Source organism: Pipistrellus hanaki (genome assembly GCF_964339955.1).
Source record: "Pipistrellus hanaki genome assembly, chromosome: 7".
In the NCBI taxonomy this organism is placed as follows: domain Eukaryota; kingdom Metazoa; phylum Chordata; class Mammalia; order Chiroptera; family Vespertilionidae; genus Pipistrellus; species Pipistrellus hanaki.
This window is the reverse complement of record NC_140509.1, coordinates 4,646,376-4,669,479: the sequence shown is the minus strand read 5'-3', so window position 1 is coordinate 4,669,479 and position 23,104 is coordinate 4,646,376. Positions and strand designations below refer to the sequence as shown.

General features: G+C 64.3%; 1 protein-coding gene across 3 annotated transcripts in view; it reads right to left on the bottom strand.

Moving 5' to 3' along the window:
- Positions 1–23,104, bottom strand: part of ITPR3 (inositol 1,4,5-trisphosphate receptor type 3) — a 68,664-nt gene that overhangs the window by 24,403 nt on the left and 21,157 nt on the right. For 2 of the 3 annotated variants that reach the window (XM_084890993.1, XM_084890994.1), the window contains 16 exons: positions 16,040–16,161; positions 11,244–11,330; positions 10,427–10,585; positions 9,970–10,068; positions 9,718–9,801; positions 7,730–7,876; positions 7,404–7,499; positions 6,371–6,421; positions 6,062–6,204; positions 5,223–5,322; positions 4,814–4,974; positions 4,182–4,323; positions 2,389–2,550; positions 1,557–1,729; positions 825–944; positions 69–251 (listed from right to left, as the gene is read on the bottom strand). In XM_084890993.1, the coding sequence (XP_084747119.1) occupies positions 69–251; positions 825–944; positions 1,557–1,729; positions 2,389–2,550; positions 4,182–4,323; positions 4,814–4,974; positions 5,223–5,322; positions 6,062–6,204; positions 6,371–6,421; positions 7,404–7,499; positions 7,730–7,876; positions 9,718–9,801; positions 9,970–10,068; positions 10,427–10,585; positions 11,244–11,330; positions 16,040–16,161 (2,029 nt within the window). The remainder of the gene's footprint in view (positions 1–68; positions 252–824; positions 945–1,556; positions 1,730–2,388; positions 2,551–4,181; positions 4,324–4,813; positions 4,975–5,222; positions 5,323–6,061; positions 6,205–6,370; positions 6,422–7,403; positions 7,500–7,729; positions 7,877–9,717; positions 9,802–9,969; positions 10,069–10,426; positions 10,586–11,243; positions 11,331–16,039; positions 16,162–23,104) is intronic. The other variant, XM_084890995.1, reaches the window with a different exon arrangement.

Genomic DNA, 23,104 nt, shown 5'->3' with positions numbered 1-23,104 from the left:
TCCCCCGCGGGGCGCTGGGCCCTGAGGCGGCCCCGGGCACAGAGCACGGGTGGGGGAGGGGCGGGCACCTGTAGTAGCTGAGCACGTTCTCGTCGTGGGCGTTGCCGGCCCGCGCCTCCTGGGCCAGCTGCCTCACGCTCTTCTCGTGGTGCTCGTTGTTCTTGTCGGTCCAGGTGAGCCACACCTCCTCCTCGGAGTACTCGATGGTCAGGTACTCGTGGGCCTGGGCCATCTCCTTCACCGGCCGGAGCCTGCAGACCACGGCCAGTCATCACCGGAGCCGGCACCACCGGAGCCGGCATCACCGGGAGCCAGCATCACCGGGAGCCGGCATCACTGCAGCCGGCATCACCGGGAGCCGGCATCACCGGGAGCCAGCATCACCAGAGCCGGCATCACCGCAGCCGGCATCACTGGAAGCCGGCATCACCGGGACCGGCATCACCGGGAGCCGGCGTCACCAAGAGTGGGGCCAGGGTGGGACTCCACGCCAGAGCCCACCCGGAGCAGCCCGGCCGCCTCGTCCTCTCCCCCTGGGGCTTGGCCCAGAGCCAGCCCGGCTCCCGTGCTGCCTGCCATGGGGACCCCCGCCCGCTGGGACCCCAAGCGAACCGTGAGCTTCCCGCGGGCGGGGCCGTGGCTCCTTCTCCTGTGCCCCCTCCCCCCCTCCCCCCCCCCCCCGTGCCAGCACAGAGCTGGGCGCGCAGCAGGCACTGGTGCGTGTCTGCGCAGAGCCTGGGTGCCGGTTCCAGCCTGAAGCTGGAGGCGGCCGGCCAGGGGGCGCGGGCGGGCGGGACGCGGTGGACGGGTCGGCGCCTGCTCACTCGGTCTGGATGAGGATGTCGCTGTTCTTGGGGTCCAGCACACACTTGCAGATGAGCTCCTGGGTGACGGGGATGGCGATGTGGTTGGACACACACAGGTCGGAGAGGTAGTCCAGGAACCTGGCGACAGCAGGGGTGGGAGGGGCTCAGAGCAGCGCCCCTTCCCCAGGGGCTGCACAGGCTCCCTCCCCAGACTGGGCAGGGGTGAGGGGTGGAGGGAGGGCGGCTGACCTGGGCTGAGCAGGAGTGAGGGGTGGAGGGAGGAGGGCGGCTGACCTGGGCTGAGCAGGGGTGAGGGGTGGAGGGAGGGCGGCTGACCTGGGCTGAGTAGGGGTGAGGGGTGGAGGGAGGGCAGCTGAGCTGGGCTGGGCAGGGGTGGGGGAGAGAAGGTGAAGAAGGACAGCAGTGGAGGGGGATGGCGGGGGCGGTGTGGACCTGGGCTGGGCAGGGGAGGGGGGTCGGGGGGACAGCGGGGAGGGGGGGGCAGTGCGGACCTGGGCTGGGCAGGGGAGGGAGGGGGGACAGCGGTGGGGGGGGGGGGCGGTGCGGACCTGGGCTGGGCAGGGGAGGGGGGTCGGGGGGACAGCGGTGGGGGGGGGGGCGGTGCGGACCTGGGCTGGGCGGGGGAGGGGGGTCGGGGGGACAGCGGGGAGGGGGGGGCAGTGCGGACCTGGGCTGGGCAGGGGTGAGGGGATGAGGACAGCGGTGGGGGGGGGGGGGCGCGGTGCGGACCTGGGCTCCCGGTTCTTGCGCACCAGGCTGACGAAGGTCTCCACCTCGGTCTTGGTGATGTGCTTCTCCAGCAGCTTGCGGTTGTTGTGCAGCAGCGCGGTGATGGTGTCCTCGGCCAGGATGTCATAGCCGATCTGGGACTGCATCATCCCGAACTGCTTGGCGATGTGCTCCTGCAGGCGGGGGGGGCCGGGGTCACGGGGGCAGCTCCGCCCCAGAGCTCTGCCCCGACGCCGAGACAGGCCCCTGTGCTGGCAGGGACCCGACCCCCGGCCAGCGGCACGCAGGAGCGGAGCCCTCACCGGGCAGAAGAGGGGGCTGTCCAACACTAGAGGCCCAGGGGCGGTTAAGGTGCCCGCCTCCCGCCGTGGGAGAAGGCACTCCATGGGGGCCGGGACCTGTGCCTGACTCCAAGGTTCCCCCGACCCCCTGCCTGTACCCGCTCCGGGGCCCGGGCAGGCCCCCTGCCTCTGTCTCCATCTCCGTCTCCACTCCGGGCCTCACCTGAGCCCGCACCCTCCTCCAGTCTGGTCATGCTCCCTTACGGAGTCCCAGCCTAACTTGCATACAATCTCTTTATAACACAGGTAGCTACTGGGTGTGTGGGCTGTCTCCCTCCAGGGTCAGGCCTCCGGAGCGAGGGAGGGGCCTCATGGCAGGACCAGCTACGTGACTGTGGGCCGGTGCAAAGTGCAGCAGCAGGACCCTGTTCAGCGGAGCATTAACCCAGCCCCAGCCCTCAGGCAGAGCCAGGCCAGGAGGCCCCAGGCGGTATCTGCTGGGGGCGGGGGGCCAGGGGGCTGGGGCCGCGGGGCCGGGGGAGCTGGCGCACCTGGTTCTTGCGGTAGTCCTCCTGGGAGTGCCGCAGCACCCGGTAGCACAGGCGGAACATGTGCTGGTAGGGGGCGTTCTTCTGGTCCGACAGCTCCTCCAGCCGCACCAGCGGGCCCTCGCCCCCCTTGTCCCGGAAGGGAGCCTTCAGAATGCCGAAGATCTGGGGAGCAGAGAGCGTGAGGAGGGATCTCCCTCAGTGCTGTACCTCTAATTCCCCAGGAACCTTAGCCCAAACTGCCCCTGCCCCAAAGCCACCCACATTCACCCGCAGCTGATTCTAAGCTGAACTGAAATTTTTAAAACATTTTTTTATTGATTTTTTACAGAGGACGGGAGAGGGATAGAGAGCTAGGAACATCGATGAGAGAGAAACATCGACCAGCTGCCTCCTGCACGCCTCCTACCGGGGATGTGCCCGTAACCAAGGTACATGCCCCTGACCGGAATCGAACCTGGGACATTTCAGTCCACAGGCCGATGCTCTACCCACTGAGCCAAACAGGTTTCAGCTAAAATATATGTTTTTAAATTGATTTTAGAGAGGGAGGGGGAAATAGAAACATCGATGATGAGAGACCATCATTGATCGCTGCCCCCTGCACACCCCCCAGTGGGGATCGAGCCCACAACCCAGGCATGTGCCCTGACCGGGAATTGAAACCGTGACCTCCTGGTTCACAGATCAAACCTCAACTGCTGAGCCACACCAGCAGGCACATTTGAGGCAGATTGGGTACCGTTGCTGATTTTCTTAGGCGTGCTAACAGACTGGGTCCTGTTCTTAGGAGGTGCAGGCTGAAAACTTCAGGGGGGTGTCCGCTTTGGGAATGCGAGCTGGGAGGGCGCTGGGACAGAGCGGCCTGCAGCCCGGCTGATGGCAGAGGCACCTGCCACAGCGGGCAGGCACGTCCACATCACTGTTCTGGCAATACTGTCTCAATGTCTGAAAACTCGCATGAGGAAAGTTTAGGGGGAAAAAGTTAAGCAAAAAAAAGTTAAAAAAAAAAAAAAAAAAAAAGTTAAGTTCTGGGCCCCACCTCCTGAGTGCCCCCTGCCCTGCTGCCTGCCGGCGAGCTGCTCCGTGTGCCGTGTCCTCCTGGGAAGTGGGTGGAGAGGGTCACGAGAGCCAGTGCACGCAGGCCCTCGGGCAGCGCCCGGCACACGGTAATCGCTCAATAAGGAGACTTTATGAAAGGGGGTGACGAGGAACTGCAGGGGGACTGCAGCGCAACTGGGAGTGGGAAAAGGCAAACGAGAGGCCCAGCCCCGGCCGGTGTGCTCAGTGGTTAGTGTCAGCCTGGGAACCAAAGGGCCGAGGGTTCGATTCCGGGTCAAAGGCATATATCTGGGTTGCAGGTTCCATCCCCGGTCCTGGTCAGGGCACATGCAGGAGGCAGCCAATCCATGTATGTCTCTCACATTGATTTCGGCGTTTCTTTCTCTCCCCCACTCCCCCACCTCTCTTCCCTCTACCCTACTTCCTTTCCAATCTTTCCAAAAATCAAGGGGAAAAAACACCCGTAGGTGAGGATTAACAAACAAACAAAAAAGGCCCCCGGTCCCCACTCCTCCCAGGCCTGCACCCCCAGCTCCCGGTCCCCACCCCTCCCAGGCCTGCATCCCTCCCCTCCTCCCACCCACCCTCCCAGGCCTGCGCCCCTGGCCCCCAGTCCCCACCCCTCCCAGGCCTGCGCCCCTGGCCCCCAGTCCCCACCCCTCCCAGGCCTGCGCCCCTGGCCCCCGGTCCCCACCCCTCCCAGGTCCGCCCCGCAGGCCGTGGTGGCCCAGCACCTGCTTGAGGATGTTCTGCTCCCTCATCAGCTTCTGCCGCTCCCGGTTGGGCTTGGTGACCATGATGTCCAGGACGTTCTGCCCGTTGTTGGGGACGTCGCTGACGAAGAACACCAGGTCCTCCAGCAGCTGGATGACAAACCTTCACCAAGGGCATGGAGCCGGCACGAGTGAGGAGCCACCTGGGAGAGCTCCCAGGACCCGCCCGCCCGTGCTCCCGCCCCCTCCGAGGGCAGCCACGTCCCACACCGCTCTCAAAGGCACAAAGCCCATCGCTCCCCTCCCGCTGCACCGACCTGCTCTCACACCCCCGCCCGCCCGCCCAGGACCCAGCCGCGCGGCCACACCGATCGGGAGGGAGCAGCAGGCACAGGCGGGCATCTGCGCCAGCGGCTCTGCGTCTCCATTCTGCCACCCAAACTGTGTGACCGTGAGTCTCTCCACCTGCCCCCAGCCCCTCAACCCCGGGCCATTCCGGGAGCACGTGCAGCGAGGCAGGGCCGGCCGGCCAGCCTCCCCCTGCCCCCCTTTCCCGCCCCAGCCCACCGCCGGCTTCTGCCCGGGGGCTCCGTGGCTCTCGAGCAGCAGCCCCGGGAGGACACCCGGGAACCTCACAGCCGCCCCGCGCCCACCTGCGGTCGTTCTGGCTGATGAAGCCCTCGTTCAGCTTCTCCACGGCGCTGGCCAGCATGGAGCTGGCATCGTTGGCGAAGTCCAGGTCTCGGATCTCAGACACGGGAACCGACACGATGGCAAAGGCCTCCTTGTCCTCCTTGGTGGGGCAGGTGCCCAGCTGCAGGGACAGGAGTCAGCCCAGCACTCAGGGGGAGCCTGGGCCCCGGCCCCAGCACCAGCATAGCACCGGCCCCGGCCCCGGCCCCGGCCCCCGGCCCCGGCCCCTGCCCCGGCCCCCGGCCCCAGGTGCAGCCCCAGACCCAGCCCCGGCCCCAGGCGGCCCCTGCCCCGGCCCTGGCCCCAGGCGCCCCAGCCCCGGCCCCAGGCGCCCCTGCCCCAGCCCCGGCTCCAGCCCCAGGCGCCCACCATGAGCCGGATGGGCCGCTCCTCCTCCACGTCGATGGGCACGTTGGTGCTCTGGATCCACGTGTTGGTGCAGAGGTGCCGCAGCCGCACATAGGAGTTCCTGCAGGAGGACCGCGTGTACACAGCACGCCCGGCAGTCTGCCCCAACACCGCCCATCTCCCCGGGCCACAGGGGCCCGGGAGGGTCCCCTCCGGGAGGAGCCGGCGGGTGACAGGAGGCACACAGGCCCTGCGCTCACTGCTGCACCGGCCGGCCCGGCCTCACCCACGCCCAGAGCTCTCCGAGCCCAGGCTTGTCCACTCAGAACGAAGGTCACTGGACAGCTGGGGGTGCAGGCCCTGAGGCCGTAGTGTGGACGTGCGTGCTCTCACAGCGGAAAGCGTGGGGCTGTGGCTATGAAATGCAACGGCCTTTCTGAAGTGAAAACGCAATCTGAGCCCCAAAGCACCTGCCCCGAGAGCTGCAGCCAAGGGGGCCTGGCCCTCAGTGCCTGTGTCCTCTCACCCACGCCGGTGAGGGGTGCACGGGAGTCCCCGGACAGGGCATGTGCGTGAGTGCCCACGAGGCTAACGCCGGACTGGCACAGGGGGCCTCCTGTGTGTCCTAAACCTCAGGGTTGGGGCCTTACAGTCAGGCCGCCCCTCCCCCCTAAAGCCCCCCTCCCGCCCAGACCACGGGGCAAGCAGCCGTCCAGAACACGGGAGGCGGCGTTCTGATGGAGCAGCGCCCAGGGCCGCACACGGCACGCGTCCAGGGTGGTGAGCGGCCCCTCGGCTCAGAGCCAGTCCCGGGGCACCGCCCGCACACGGGTCCCGAGCCCAGGCCGTGGCGCACGCACCGGGGCACGAAGGAGTCGGTCTTCTGCAGCGTGGTGGGGTCCAGCTCGAACAGCGAGGCGATGTCGTTGCCGTGGGGCACGGCCACCAGGCGGTACTTGATCTTCTCCCCCGCGTTCCGGCGGCCGGGGCGGCCCTGCACGCCCTGGGGGAGACCAGCTCAGGCGGAGGCCCTCCTCCCCCCAGGACCACTGCCTCCCACCGAGGCCTCCCACCGAGGCCTCCCTCGCCGGCCCACCCCCGGGTCCACGGCCCTGCCCCCACCCAGAGCGATGCACGCTCTCCCCGCCCGGAGCCCCACCCATCCTCACCGCGCCCGCCGCCTTGGGGTCAGGGGCATCGCCCTTGTAGCTGGGGTTCTCCTGGAGAGAGACAATGAGGGGAGCTCTCAGACACCAAGCTATACCACGTGACACTCCCCCACACTCTCACACGCACACACACACACTCACACACACACTCTCACACACTCTCACACGCACACACACACTCACATACACTCACACACACATTCTCACACAGAGACACATACTCTCACACTCACACAGACACTCACACATACAATCACACACGCACACACACACACACACACACTCTCACACACTCTCACACACACACACACACTCACACACACATTCTCACACACAGACACATACTCTCACACTCACACAGACACTCACACATACAATCACACACTCACATACACATACACACACACAGACACACACTCACTCTCACACTCACACTCACACACTCACACACACAATCACACACACTCACACACACACACACACTCACACACATTCACACACACACTCACACACAGACACACACTCACACAGACACACACTCTCACACACAGAGACTCACATACAATCACACACACACTCACATACACTCACACACACAGACACACTCACTCTCACACTCACACACTCACACATACAATCACACACACACGCACATTCACACTCTCACACTCACACACACTCACACGCGCACACACACACATACTCACATACACTCTCACAAACACTCACACACACTCACATACACACACTCGCACGCACAGTGCCCAGGGCACACGAGCCTGTGCCACACGGAAGGGTGTGGATGCTGGGAAGTTGGCCCCCTGTTGTACCCAGTGCCTAGAACAGCTCCTGGCACAGGGGAGGGCACAGTAGTTCTCACAGCTTGCTTATATCACACAGTCACTTGTATGTGCTAAACAAGCGCAGAGAAGCAGGGTCCAGACACGTGTCTGCATGTGGCGTGTGGCATGCACCAGGCACACAAGCGTGTGCGTGCCCGCGAGCACACCGGACGCCGCTGCCGCCCACTCACCTCGGCAGCCAGGTAGTTGCCGGTGGCCAGGTGCTTGAAGCGGTACAGGCCGTTCCAGTGGCCGGCGCCCCCGCGGCAGGGGTCATGGTGGACGACCTGGGGGGCACGGACAGGAGGGGTGCTCCGGGGGAGGCCCAGACAGGCAGGGTGCTCCGGGGAGACACAGGCAGGCAGGGGTGCTCCGGGGAGGCCCGGACAGGCAGGGGTGCTCCGGGGAGGCCCGGGCAGGCAGGGCCTGGAGGGGCGGAGGGGCAGGACCACCTCCCCCGCCCCCGGCCATGGGGAAGGGGGGAGCCAGAGCTGGGGAGGGCGGGGCGGGCGCTGACCTCCACCTCCCAGAGGGCGTTGGAGCTGGTGGCGGAGGTGGCGGACTGGCGCAGCGTGGTGCGCAGGAACACCTGCAGCTTGCCCTTGTACTCGTCGCACGTGAGGAACTTCTCCTGCTCCGCGTGGAACAGCCGCACCACGTCCCCCTGCGGCGGAGGGCGGCTCAGAGGGGCCGCCCCTTCCAGAGCGGCAGCAGACCCCAACTCAGAGCCCCTCCGCGGGGCACACGCTCCTGCCCAGCCCCTCCCAGCCTTCCCTGCTCACGCCTGCCGGACCGCCTCCTCCCCGCCGGTACCCCGCAGGGCCGCCGGCTCCCCAGGCCAATCCCCAGTCTCCCCTCCGTGAGGGCAGGAGGGTGCCCGCCTGGCGGCATCGGCCCGGCCTCCCGGCCCAGCCCCCGCTCCCGCCGGGCTGGGGCTGCGGTGCAGGCACACTGAGCTTCGCACACTGAGGCGAAGCTTCGATCCGGCTCCGCTCTCTGAGCTGTGTGACCCGGCTAAGTCCCTGACATCCCCGAGCCTCGCTTTCCTCTCCTGCAAAATGGGAGCGCTGTGACCTCCTTGTGGAACGTGGGTCCTAGTGTGCATGACGAGGTGACACTACACTCTCACCACGTGCCAGCTCTGCGTGAGCCCTGGGCAGGAGCTGCTCACCACCCCGCGCCCCAGCCCTCCAGCACGCCCGGCGCTGTCCCACGTTACAGGGCAGAGACTCGGGCAGAGGTGGCACACGTCCCGTCGATGGTCACGTAGCCCGCGACGAACAGGGCAGGAGTCCGTGCCCTCACCTCTCCACCACACTCCCCACGCGTGCCTGCCACCCGCAGGCCCTCAGGGCAGGGCTGCCACTCCCGTTAGTCACTGACGGCACATCCGGCCCCTACACTGCGCCAGACACAGCGCTCAGAGCATCTGCGGAGTGAACGCCTCAGTGGGCGAACGCAGCAATGACGGGTACACACAGGTTGGCCCCGTTACTATGGCAGAACCTGGTGCCTCTGTATCCGGGCAGTGCAGGGCGACGGCAAACACGGGGGCTTTGTGAGCGCAGGCCACTTCAGAGCCGCCTGGAGTCTCACGTCGGAGCCACGGGCCACGACAGGTTCACCCAGCCACGTGGCAGCACCCGGGGACCAGCCCGTGAAGTGTCCTTGTCCGAGCGCTCCGCGGATTCGGAGCTGGAGTGTGTAATCAGGGAGGGCTTCTGGGAGGCGGTGGCACTGATGTGTGGGCCACGTGCAGGTTTAAGAGGGAAAGGCACAGAGCGAGGGCAGGTGGGCACAGCCTGGGAGATGGGAGGGCGAGGAGGGCACGGCGGCCTGAGGGGGCAGGAAGGTCTGACAGAGCAGCCTGGCCGCGGAGAGGGCAAAGGGAGCATCCGCAGGGAGAACGGCCTCCCTGTGTGGCCGCTCCGGGGCCTGTCGCCTGTCTCTCTAACACCACGGCCAGGGTACCGGCTGGCCACAGCTGGGAGCCCTAACTCTGCCTCCCCACACAGCCTGCTCCCGGAGGCTGCTCTGTGCCCGCAGCCCCGGAGGCGCCTCTGAGCCCCCCTTCCTCCCGCTCTGGTTGTCAGGGCTCCTCCATGGCCTCCCACCCTCTGCCCTCGTCCCTCCCAGGCTTTCCTGGGTATTTCCCATCTGTTGCCCCCCATCCCCACCCCCCCCACCAAGGCTCACCCCCTTCTGGCCTGTCAAACCCATGTCCTAGTGCCCACACTGGCTGGTCTAGAACCACGGCAGGGGCAGGGGCAGGCCCTGGCCCAGATCCACGGAGCAGGCGTGGGGGGCGCGGCAGAGGCTCCAAGGACCTAGCCCACCCCAATGTGGGGGAACCCCAGGCTACTGACACCCCCTTAGCAAGAGAGCAAACTGGGCAGCCAGGACTTGGAGAGGGGAGGGGGCTGTGAGCCAGAGAGGAGAGGGGAGCAGCGGTACAGGGGAGGGGCCTGTGGGGCAGCAGCGGGGGGAGGGGGACCCCGTCCTTACCCCTTTCAACACCTCATCCAGGTGGTCCCGGAACTGCATGAACAGGTTGATCTTCCAGCTGGTGTTGCAGTTCACAGAGTTGACCTGGGGAAGGGTGGGGGTGGGGGAGACCGTGAGGCAGGCAGAGCCCGGCCTCTGGGAGAGGGCCAGACTGAGGGCGAGCGTGAGGGGAGGGCCGGCCCCGCAGCCCTGAGGCTGCCAGCCGGGGCGGTGGGTGACGGGCCATCGGGGAGACAGGCACCCGCCACTCACCTCCTTGCAGCCGGCATTGTCGCTGAGCTCGTAGTTGCTGGCGTGCAGGGGCTGCCCCGCGTTGACGGGGTTCAGGATCACCTTGTCCCCCACGACCACCTGTGGGGAAGGCGGAGCGGGTGAGGCAGGGAAGGGGCCTCCTGGCCTCTGGCCTGTTTGCCATCTAAGAACGGGACGGCCTCACCGGGCCCCGGAGCTAGGGCCTGCGCCCCGCCCCCGCCCCGTCCTCACGTTGTCCCCGTTGCCCCCCCCCCCCCCCGCCTGCCCCGAGCTGTACCCACCCCCGCCCCCGCCCTGTCCTCACGTTGTCCCCGTTGCCCCCGCCCCTGCCTGCTCTGAGCTGTTCCCCGCCCCCCCGCCCCACCCTCTCGTTGCCCCCGTTGCCCCCTCCCCCCGCCCCGCCCCATCCTCTCGTTGCCCCCGTTGCCCCCTCCCCCCGCCCCCGCCCCGTCCTCACGTTGTCCCCGTTGCTCCGCAGCTTCCAGAAGGGCTGGATGAAGAGCCAGGAGCCCTCGTTGCCCGTGGCGTCCAGCGTCACCCGCATGGCGTTCTTCTCCAGCAGCGCCGGCAGCCGCTTGTTCACCGTCAGGTACTTGTTGCTCTTCATGTGCAGGAGCTGGGGCAGGCGGGGTGGGTGAGGGCCCGAGGCCAGCCCTCGGGGGGCAGAGGGGGGACATTGGGGGCCCATGGACCCTTGGCCACAGCTGGATGCACAGTGTCAGACAGACACACACACACCAGCCAGGCACTGGTGATCACAAACAGAAGCTACGCCATGGCCGGTGTTGCTCAGCGGGTAGAGCGTCGGCCTGTGGACTGAAGGGTCCCGGATTTAATTCTAGTCCAGGGCACATGCCCAGGTTGGGGGCTCCAGCCCAGTAGGGGGCGTGCAGGAGGCAGCCAATCAATGATTCTCTCTCATCACTGATGTTTCTCTCTCCCGCTCCCTTCCTCTCTGAAACCAATTTAAAAAACAATTTTTAATAGAAGCTAGCACTGCTCTAAATTCCTTACACGCATCATCGCACACAATCTGACGGCAACCAGAGGGCACCGCCACCACCTGGCTGTACAGAGGGAAGCGGAGGCACCGGGAGGAAAGGAGCCTGCCTCGTCCGGGCCACGATGCCAGCCAGCCCGCGGGCTGCATCTGCGCTGGTGGCCGCGTGCGGGAGCCAGGCCCAGGCCGGTGCTCCGACACCCGCAGGCCCGGGCTCGGCCACGCAGAGGCAGATGTGCAGCCAGGAGCCGCCCCTGGGGGCCCGGGCGCTCACCTGGATCACGCTGCCGTACTTGACCACGTCCCCGTGCACCTTCTTGTTCTCCGTGTCGTTCTGCTTCTGCTCCATCTGGGCCGCGTGCTGCGCAGACACACACACGAGGTGACACACACGCAGCTCCCGGCACCGCCCGGGGTGACCTCAGAGGCCGCTAGCCGCTCCCTCCACTGCTGAGGGGCTGAGCCGTGTGAAGGCAGCCCCGGTCACTGCCCTCCGAGGGGCTGCCAGCCAGCCCGAGCCCCGCTGCCCACACGCCCTGCAGACACCGCTGAGCCTCACTACCCCTCCCACCTGACGCCTCGTGCCCCAGCCCTAACGCTGGCCGGTGTGCCTGGTGCCCTGCCTCCTCCTCCCCACCCCCTGTGGCCCACCGCCTCCAGGGAGCCTTCCCTCCTCCCCACCCCCTGTGGCCCTCCCTCCCAAAACTGTGTGCCCCCGGCCCACCGCCTCCAGGGAGCCTTCCCTGACTGGCCACACCCGCCTCTGATGGGCCCACCCGGTCCTGGGGGTTGGTTTGAGTCCCGTGAAGGACAGCCTCTCAGGCACTTCTGTCCCATTAAACTGGGAGGCTCTGTCCCCTCCATCGGACTGGGGTCCTGGGCCGGGCTCTGTCCCCTCCATCGGGCTGGGGGTCCTGTGACTGGGGTCCTGGGGCTGGGGCCGGGGCTCTGTCCCCTCCATCGGACGGGGGTTCTGGGGGGGGGGGGCTCTGTCCCCTCCATCGGACTGGGGTCCTGTGACTGGGGGTCCTGGGGCCGGGGCTCTGTCCCCTCCATCGGACTGGCACTCCCTGCGAGCCTGGGCCCTCTGCCCCTTTCCTCTCTTTAGACCATTTCCCAGGCCTCCTGCCTGAGGCTGGGGGAGGGGCTGCCGGGTGCCTCGCTGTGTCCATGGGCCTCTCTCAGGCCTACAGCGGTGGCTGTGCCACACATGTGGCTCTGAGTGTGTCGGTGCACACATGAGGGCCCACCCCGGCCAGACCCCGGTCAGCCCCGGCCTGGGCCCGGCAGGGAGGAAGCCGGTGAGCGCCCAGCTCAGCAGGAGCGAGGGGCATTCTAACAGCCAGGCCCCACTCGGCCCGCCCAGCCCCATCACACCCTGCCCCCACCCACACCCCCTCCTCAGAGAAGGGCAGGGAAGGCCGAGTGGGGTGGGGCCCAGGCCAAGGGGGGTCTCAGAAGCAGCTGCAGACCGGCCTGGCCCAGACAAGCCCCCGCTCTCCTCTGCTCGGCCAGCCCCGGCCCGAGCTGTCAGAGAGGACTGCCAGGGTGTGAACTGGCCGCTGCCCCCAGGCCAGGAGCCACCACCGGCCCTCGCTCCGCGCACTGTCCGTGCCCAGGTCCCGTGGCAAACCACAGGGCAACCACAGACTGCCGGCCCCAGCCCTTCACAACAAGGAGAAGTGACGCCAGTTCCCAAACGCGGTTCCTGGGCCGGGGGAACCGCCCGCAGCTGGGCGGCTGTTCACGGCGCCGTGGGGTCCGTGGTGGGAGCTGAACCCCGTCCGCCCGCCCGCCGCTCACTGAGCCGTGTGCCCGGGCACAGGCCGTGCAGCCTGGCGGAGGGCCCTGTAGCCGAGCGGGCTGCTGGGAGGAGAATTCCCCACCTCACCTCCTCCACCGCAGCCAACGCCAACCTCTGCGTACTGGGTGCTCAAACCACTGGACTCCCCACGGGCCCATGGGCTCTGGCGAGCAGTGGCCCTGCGGGCTGACGCACACACAGTGCACACCTACGCGTGCAGTGCACACCTGCACACACAGTGCAACCTGCACACACACAGTGCACACCCGCATACACAAAGTGCATGCCTGCACGCACGCACAGTACACACAGGCACACACATGGTGCACGCCTGTACTCTCACACACAGTGCATGCCTGCACATACACAAAGTGCACGCCTGCACACACACAGCGCCCACCTGCACACACAGTGCACGCCTGCACACACACAGTGCACACCTGCACGCACATAGTGCAGCCTGTACACAGGTGCACACTTGTGCGCACAGTGCACGCCTGCACACACACACAGTGCACACCTGCACACACATAGTGCAGCCTGTACACAGGTGCACACCTGCGCGCACAGTGCATGCCTGCACACACACACAGTGCACACCTGCACACACATAGTGCAGCCTGTACACAGGTGCACACCTGCGTGCACAGTGCACACCTGCACGCACGTAGTGCAGCCTGTACACAGGTGCACACCTGCGCGCACAGTGCACGCACGTAGTGCAGCCTGTACACAGGTGCACACCTGCGCGCACAGTGCATGCCTGCACACACACACACAGTGCACATCTGCACACACATAGTGCAGCCTGTACACAGGTGCACACCTGCGCGCACAGTGCACACCTGCACGCACGTAGTGCAGCCTGTACACAGGTGCACACCTGCGCGCACAGTGCATGCCTGCACACACACACACAGTGCACACCTGCACGCACGTAGTGCAGCCTGTACACAGGTGCACACCTGCGTGCACAGTGCATGCCTGCACACACACACACACAGTGCACACCTGCACACACATAGTGCAGCCTGTACACAGGTGCACACCTGCGTGCACAGTGCACACCTGCACGCACGTAGTGCAGCCTGTACACAGGTGCACACCTGCGCGCACAGTGCATGCCTGCACACACACACACAGTGCACACCTGCACGCACGTAGTGCAGCCTGTACACAGGTGCACACCTGCGCGCACAGTGCATGCCTGCACACACACACACAGTGCACACCTGCACACACATAGTGCAGCCTGTACACAGGTGCACACCTGCGCGCACAGTGCACACCTGCACGCATATAGTGCAGCCTGTACACGGGTGCACACCTGCGCGCACAGTGCATGCCTGCACACACACACACAGTGCACACCTGCACACACATAGTGCAGCCTGTACACAGGTGCACACCTGCGTGCACAGTGCACACCTGCACGCACGTAGTGCAGCCTGTACACAGGTGCACACCTGCGCGCACAGTGCATGCCTGCACACACACACACAGTGCACACCTGCACGCACGTAGTGCAGCCTGTACACAGGTGCACACCTGCGCGCACAGTGCATGCCTGCACACACACACACAGTGCACACCTGCACGCACATAGTGCAGCCTGTACACAGGTGCACACCTGCGCGCACAGTGCATGCCTGCACACACACACACAGTGCACACCTGCACGCACATAGTGCAGCCTGTACACGGGTGCACACCTGCGCGCACAGTGCATGCCTGCACACACACACACACAGTGCACACCTGCACGCACATAGTGCAGTCTGTACACGGGTGCACACCTGCGCTGTACGCACCCTGCGCGCACAGTGCATGCCTGCACACACACAGGTGCACACCTGCGCGCACAGTGCATGCCTGCACACACACACACAGTGCACACCTGCACGCACATAGTGCAGCCTGTACACGGGTGCACACCTGCGCGCACAGTGCATGCCTGCACACACCACACACAGTGCACACCTGCACGCACATAGTGCAGTCTGTACACAGGGTGCACACCTGCGCGCACAGTGCATGCCTGCACACACACACACAGTGCACACCTGCACACACATAGTGCAGCCTGTACACAGGTGCACACCTGCGCGCACAGTGCACACCTGCACGCACATAGTGCAGCCTGTACACGGGTGCACACCTGCGCGCACAGTGCATGCCTGCACACACATAGTGCAGCCTGTACACAGGTGCACACCTGCGCGCACAGTGCATGCCTGCACACACACACACAGTGCACATCTGCACACACATAGTGCAGCCTGTACACAGGTGCACACCTGCGCGCACAGTGCACACCTGCACGCACGTAGTGCAGCCTGTACACAGGTGCACACCTGCGCGCACAGTGCATGCCTGCACACACACACACAGTGCACACCTGCACGCACGTAGTGCAGCCTGTACACAGGTGCACACCTGCGTGCACAGTGCATGCCTGCACACACACACACAGTGCACACCTGCACACACATAGTGCAGCCTGTACACAGGTGCACACCTGCGTGCACAGTGCACACCTGCACGCACGTAGTGCAGCCTGTACACAGGTGCACACCTGCGCGCACAGTGCATGCCTGCACACACACACACAGTGCACACCTGCACGCACGTAGTGCAGCCTGTACACAGGTGCACACCTGCGCGCACAGTGCATGCCTGCACACACACACACAGTGCACACCTGCACGCACGTAGTGCAGCCTGTACACAGGTGCACACCTGCGCGCACAGTGCATGCCTGCACACACACACACAGTGCACACCTGCACACACATAGTGCAGCCTGTACACAGGTGCACACCTGCGCGCACAGTGCACACCTGCACGCACATAGTGCAGCCTGTACACGGGTGCACACCTGCGCGCACAGTGCATGCCTGCACACACACACACAGTGCACACCTGCACACACATAGTGCAGCCTGTACACAGGTGCACACCTGCGCGCACAGTGCATGCCTGCACACACACACACAGTGCACACCTGCACACACATAGTGCAGCCTGTACACAGGTGCACACCTGCGCGCACAGTGCACACCTGCATGCACATAGTGCAGCCTGTACACGGGTGCACACCTGCGCGCACAGTGCATGCCTGCACACACATAGTGCAGCCTGTACACAGGTGCACACCTGCGCGCACAGTGCATGCCTGCACACACACACACAGTGCACACCTGCACGCATGTAGTGCAGCCTGTACACAGGTGCACACCTGCGCGCACAGTGCACGCCGCGCTCACCTGCAGCTTCTGCAGCAGCACCACGTCGGAGATCTTCTCCTTGTCCTGCTTGGTCTGCTTGGCCTTCCAGTACTGCTTCTGGGCGGAGTAGCGGTTCATGGGGCACACCTTGAAGAGGCAGTCTGCGGGCGGGAAGGACACGCTCGCTGGGGGCTCAGGGCCTCCCCCGCCAAACCCCAGCCCGCGCCCTCCCTCCACCCACGGAGGGCCGAGAGGCTGCGTCCTCCGGCCGGGACAGCGGCCTCCGGAGACTGCGACGGTCACTCCCCATCCCGGTGGGGCCAGGCCGAGGCCCCCTTCCCCTGAAACCACCCCCTCCCGCGCTCCCCGCTGTGTGAGCGAGGCCCCTTGCTCCCCTAGGCAGTTCTCCCGTCAGAGGGAACCTGATCTAACAGTGCACACCTGCGCGCACAGCACACACACAGCGCACACCTGCTCTGTCCCAAATCCCAGGGACAGAACCACTGTAACGATTTGTATGTGGGGAAGCACGCAGACAGGCATGAGTTTCCTAAGCCCAGACTCCGGGAGGTGTCAGCCTTCTGTGTGTAAAGGAGGGGTGAGCTGGAAGCCCTGTTCTGGGTGTGGCAGGGGGAGGGGAGAAGGGATGGGGGGGTCGAGTCCTGGTGAGATGCTGGCACCGGAGGCCGGGCCTCTCAGATCAGAGCAGGGGCTGCCGGTGAGGCAGTGGCTCCCGTCACCGGAGGGACTCGCACCCTGGGCCGGTGGGCTCACGGCCTCTGAGAGCCGCCTCGCGCCCCGGGAGCATGGAACATGCCGGAAAGACAGTGCCGGGCCCTGGAAGGGGGCCTCTCCTTCAGCCTCTCAGGCCACGGCCCTGCTCTGGGGAACGCCGGCCGTCCAGCCCCGGGAACTAAAAGTGAAACTAGCCGAGCGGAGCAGGCGGAGGCCGGTGCCATCGGGACACCAGTGAGGCCAAGTCCGGAGGAGACAGGACGTCCTGACGGGAGGGAGGCACTGCACCGGCCGTGGAGCAGGGCCGCCCTGCCGGCCGCCGGGCACCGGCCCGCGTGGCATCGCTCCCGGACTAACTCCGTTTGTCAGGAGAGCGCGTCTGTGTGGGCTTCTGCTCGGCCCCAGCAGCTGGCGCCCCCTCCAGGAGCCCTGCCTCTTCAGGCTGAGGGGTTCCCAGGCCTGCAGGCACCCCCCTGCCCGGGCAGAGCCACGGCTCCCCGCAGGAGTCGGGAAGCGGGGTCACTCCAGGGGAGTTTGGAAATGGGGGCACTTTGGATGGAGGTCACAGTGGCACTCAGAGGCAGGACAGACGCCGGCCCCGCAGCACAGCCTGCCCCGCCTCACCGCCCGCCCGCGTGGGGGCGGACAGCGTGGCCGCCCGGGGTCAGGAAGCACTGACTGCTCCGGGGGCCACTCCATGGACACCAGGACACTGTCCTCTGTGCTGCTCAAACTCCCCGGGAGGTTTTTGCTCTCAGAAAAGGAGTCCCTCACGGCCCCTGAGGGGCTGGGCTCGGATTCCCGCCGTCGCCCGGGAAGCGGCCCTAACGAAGGATGTCATTCCGCTGTCGGCACATTCTGTATCTCCCTGGTCCCCTCACTCTGTCCGCTGGAGGATCTGCACTGTCTCAGGGCGTTAAGCCTTTAGTAGCGCCCTGTGGGAAGTTCAGTTGCTGCGTTTCTGCTTGGGTGGCTGCGTGGTGGGGTGTGACCACGCTCAGCCCTGGCCCGGAGCTCCTGCCTCCGGGGCCGGCCTGGCTGCTCCCCTGGGCCCAACGTGTACTACTTTCACAGCGCGTATTGTCCCATTTATTTATCTCACACACACACACACACACACACACACACACATTTACATATAGAGGGGGGGAAGTAGGGGGGAGAGGCTGTGTCACATGCTGCTTTCATTTCTCTTTTTGTCACAGAGCATGATACTGGTGTCATCACCAGCTCCAGCTCTCTCAGACCCGCCCCCCCCCCCCCCCCACACACACACACACACACGCTGCGTACTGTGTAAATACGGACGTGGGTCGGTTACACTGCTTTCGGATTCCCCTTCCTAACATTGCAGGGCCATGGCGCCAGGCTGCTGGCTCGCCTCCGCTGCCCTCACAGCTCGGCGGGCAGGGCCGCGTGGGGCTCACGCTGTGTCCCCGGCCCCCAAACTGGGCTCAGGGGCCGGACTGCCTGCCACGGGAACACGTGGATCCTGAACAGCCCCCTCCGGTGAGACCAGGGGCTTGGGTTCAGCCTGGAAGGAGGAGGCGTGGTGGCAGAGGGAGAAAGTGGAGGCGGTGAGACCAGGCACATGGCAGGCCTGCGAGCTGAGCAGGAGGGCGATCGGGCCCGAGAGCCGGGAGCCCGGAGCCCGGAGCCAGAGCGGCAGCGAGGCCGGGGCCCCGGGCCTGGGCCCGCGAGCTCCTTGGTGTCCACAGCCGCCTCCCTGCTCCCGGTGCAGGCAGGCCGCCGGCACCGGGACTCCGGCCCTTGGCGAGGGCAGGCTCCGGGCCAGGGCTGAGCATGGTCACACCCACCACGCAGCCACCCAAGCAGAAACACAGCAACTGAACTTCCCACAGGGCGTAACGAAGGCTTAACGCCCTGAGACGGCGCAGACCCTCCGGCGGACAGAGCGAGGGGACCAGGGAGATACAGAATGTGCCGACACCGGAATGACGTCCTTCGTTAGGGCCGCTTCCCGGGCGACGGGGGGAATCCGAGCCCAGCCCCTCAGAACAGGCCCTGCTGGCAGCCAGCCCTGCAGCGTCCCCGGGGGGTGCACACCCCTCCCTGGAGCAGGCCTCCTGCTCTGCCACCACTCGGGCCAGTTCTGCTAATGCAGGGCCAGCGGCACTCCGAGGGCAGCAGCAGCTCCCAGGAGCCACAGGGGAGACACACCACGGACACCGGGACCAAAGCTAGGCCACTCCAGACGGGCACCCTCTGAACCGGGTGCCACTCTGCTTACGTCATGGGAGAGGGCCTGCAGAGAACAGGCCCTCACACGGCCACAGCCCGGCCGGCGGCTCCGGTGGCGAGCGCCGGCCCGCACACGGGTTTGATTCCGGGTCAGGCACATGCCCAGGTTTCAGTCAGGGTGTGGCCGGGCACCTGTGGGAGGCAACTCTTCGATATTTCCCTCTCCCTCCCTCCCTCCTCTCCCCTCCCCTCCTCTCCCCTCTCTAAATACAATTTTTTTTTAATGTTTTTAAGTGACACAGCTGAATGAAAAAGAACCAAGTGGAATTTCTAGAAATAAAAAGGTTTCAACAAACAAGTGTTAAAACTCACTGAATATACTTAAAGGAGAGCAGACGAAGCTGAAGGAAGTTAATGAAACTACCCTTGCGACGGTGCGTTCCGATCTACTCTGCCCGATTCTGTCGAGGACGACTGGGCCCCGTTAGAGGGCTCAGAGCTGTGTCTGAGGGAACAAACACACCGCGAGGGGACCCCAGGCCAGGGATGAGCCCAGAGCGTGTGTGTGTGTGTGTGTGTGTGTGTGTGTGTGTGTGTCCCGACTCCTCTCCAGCTTTTCTGGGGCCTCACTAGCCCGCGAAGTCGTCTTCCTCTCTCTCGGACCCGCCCTTGGAGCGCCCCACAGCCCACAGTGCCTGCGAACCAGCAGTGCAGAGCCCTGCCGTGTCTGCCAGGCTCCCTCCGTCTTCCTGGCCGAGCTCTCTGCCCGGAGGCAGCGCCGTCAGGGCCCCAGGGAGCCCGAGCTCCTTCCCGCCAAACCGCGGGCGGAGGAGGGCGCAGCCAACGGCCGAGCCCACAGGAGCGCGGCCTCAGGGCCAGGAGGGCAGCCCGGGTGCGGGGCTCCCACGGGAAGCACTGCGGGGGGGGGGGGGGAACGACGCGGGGTACCTGAGGGTGAGGGGCCCCGGACCGTAAGGCCGCAGCCACAAGGTCTCCGCTGACTAAGGAATCAGCCGTCCTTCCCTCAGACTAACCACGTGTGCGGGACACCCCGAACCGCTGCTGCTGCTACGTCACCGGGGACTCCCGGCCCACAGAGCATGGCGGTCTGCGTGAGGCCTGGAATGTGCATTCTAAAGGCAACTGTACACTCACACTCACACTTACACACACACTCACACACACATACAGACTAATACACACACACACAACTCACACAGAGACTCACACACACACACACTCACACACACACTCACACTCACACACACATACAGACTAACACACACACACACACAACTCACACAGAGACTCACACACACACACACACACACACTCACACACACATACAGACTAACACACACACACAACTCACACAGACTCACACACACACTCACACACACACACACACACTCACACTCACACACACATACAGATTAACACACACACAACTCACACAGACACACACACACACACTCACACACACACACTCACACACACACACTCACACACACACACACTCACACTCACACACACATACAGACTAACACACACACAACTCACACAGAGACACACACACACACACACACACACTCACACACACACACACACACTCACACTCACACTCACACAGACTAACACACACAACTCACACAGAGACACACACACTCACACTCACAGACTCTCTCTCACACACACACACACACAGACTAACACACACACAACTCACAGAGACTCACACACACACACACTCACACTCACAGACTCACACAACACACACTCACACGCACACACACACACTCACACACAGACTAACAGACTCACACACACACTCACACACATACACACACACTCACATACAGATTCACACACACACTCACACACACACATACACACACACTCACGCAGACACACACACAAACACACAGACTCACACACACACAAACACACACTCACACAGACTCACACCCACACACAAACACACAGACTCACACCCACACTCACACGCACACACACACGCATGCGCACACACACTCACACACACATGCAAACACACACACTCACACACACACTCACACACACACTCACACATACACACACACTCACAGATACACACACTCACACACACGCTCACACTCACACACTCACACTCATCACACACTCACACACTGACACACACACTCACACACACACACACATTCACACTCACACACACTCACACACTCACACACACACTCACACACTCACACACACACATTCACACACACACTCACACACACACACACACTCACACACACACATTCACACACACTCACACTCACTCACACACATTCACACACACACTCACACACACACACACTCACACACACACTCACTCACACACACACACTCACACATACACACACACTCACACATACACACACATTCACACACACTCACACACACACACACTCACACACACTCACACACACTCACACACTCACACTCCCCAAACGGGTCACTGTAGCGAAGAGTCTTGAAGACGAACGCATCGCATGGGAACACAGCTCTCGCTCACAAGTGCGGGTTCTGTACACACCGCGCGAACAGCAGCTTTAGTTTCCCGCCGTTTAGATCCGGCCTAAGGACACCCGGGCTCCGGGCCTCGGGGAAGGGAAGCGCCTGGTCTGCGCTGCACCGGCGGGCCCGCGGGGAGGGAGGAGCGCGGCCCCATGGGGGCAGGAGGCTGGGAGCGCAGGTCCAGGCGGTGAGGAGAGGCGACGGCAGCGCAGGACGCCGCGGGGAGGGCGGCAGAGCCAGGGGGAGGGGGGTGGGTGGGATGGGGGGGGGGGGTAAATTCTGGAACAGGCAGCACGCAGAGATGTGGGAGGAGCGGCAGGAGCTCAGGGACTGCTTTCTCCTGCTGCGCTGCCCGAGCCGCGAACTGAGCGATCCCACAACCCCAGAGTGGGCAGCTGGCACCCGCCATGCACTCCACACTCACCACCCGCATGCATCCTAAGAGCACCCCTACATCTGCACAAAATGACGGGGGCAGGGGCCCTCCCTGCAGCACTGACAGGAATGGTCCCAGCAGCAACAGGCCCAGCCACCAACAGGGTGGCTGGCTCAGTGGGTGGGGCGTTGTCCACTCCAAACAACAAAAGGTTGCTGGGCCCGAACGGGAGGCAACTGGTGAACGTTTCTCTCTCATCGACATGTCTCTCCCCCTCCTCTCTCTCTAAAATCCGTAAGAACAGATCCTCAGGTGAGGACTGAAAAGATCAGCAACAGCCCAGCGTCCGTCTGCGGACCGGTCCATGGCACCAGCGCCGATGCCGTGGGCTGGGAGGTGGAACCAGACGTGGCTGCGGCCGGTGCACACCCCCGTGTGGTGACGCCCTGCCACGGAGGACACGCCGCCTGCGTGCGCACAGGAGGTGCGCAGGACAGTCAGCCGGCCAGCCTGGCCCGTGGCTGAGCATCGACCTGTGAACCAAGAGGTCCGATTCCCGGTCAGGGCACAGGCCCGGGGTGTGGGCTCGATCCCCAGTGTGGTGCATGTAGGAGGCAGCCGATCAGTGATTCCTTCTCATCACTGATGTTTCTATCTCTCACCCCCTCTTCCTTCCTCTCTGAAGTCAATAAAACCATTTTTTTTTTCATGGAGATGAGCCAACACCTGTTTGGCTCAGTGGATAGAGCATTGGCTTGCAGACTGAAAGGTCCCAGGTTTGATTCCGGTCAAGGGCATGTACCTTGGTTGCAGGCACATCTCCAGCAGGGGGTGTGCCGGAGGCAGCTGATCAATGATTCTCTCTCATCGATGTTTCTAACTCTCTATCCCTCTCCCTTCCTCTCTGTAAAAAATCAATAAAATATGTGTGTGTTTTTTTTATTTCATGGAGATGAAAAGTAGAATGGTGGGTGCCGAGGTGGGAGTAGGAGCGGGGTGAGGATGGGAGCGGGATCTCCCGTAGGATCCACAGTAATATGTATGAAGTGAAAACAGCAAAGCATAGCACAGGGCACACAGGACGCCACCTCTGTGTAAAGAGAGTGGTCATGTGAGCACATGTCTGTATTTGCATGAAGGACACGGGGCCTGCAGGGACAGTGGTGGGAGGGAGGCTCTCTGTGTGCCTTGCCCGATGCTCTGAGGTCTGACCTGGACCAATAAATGACTCCCAG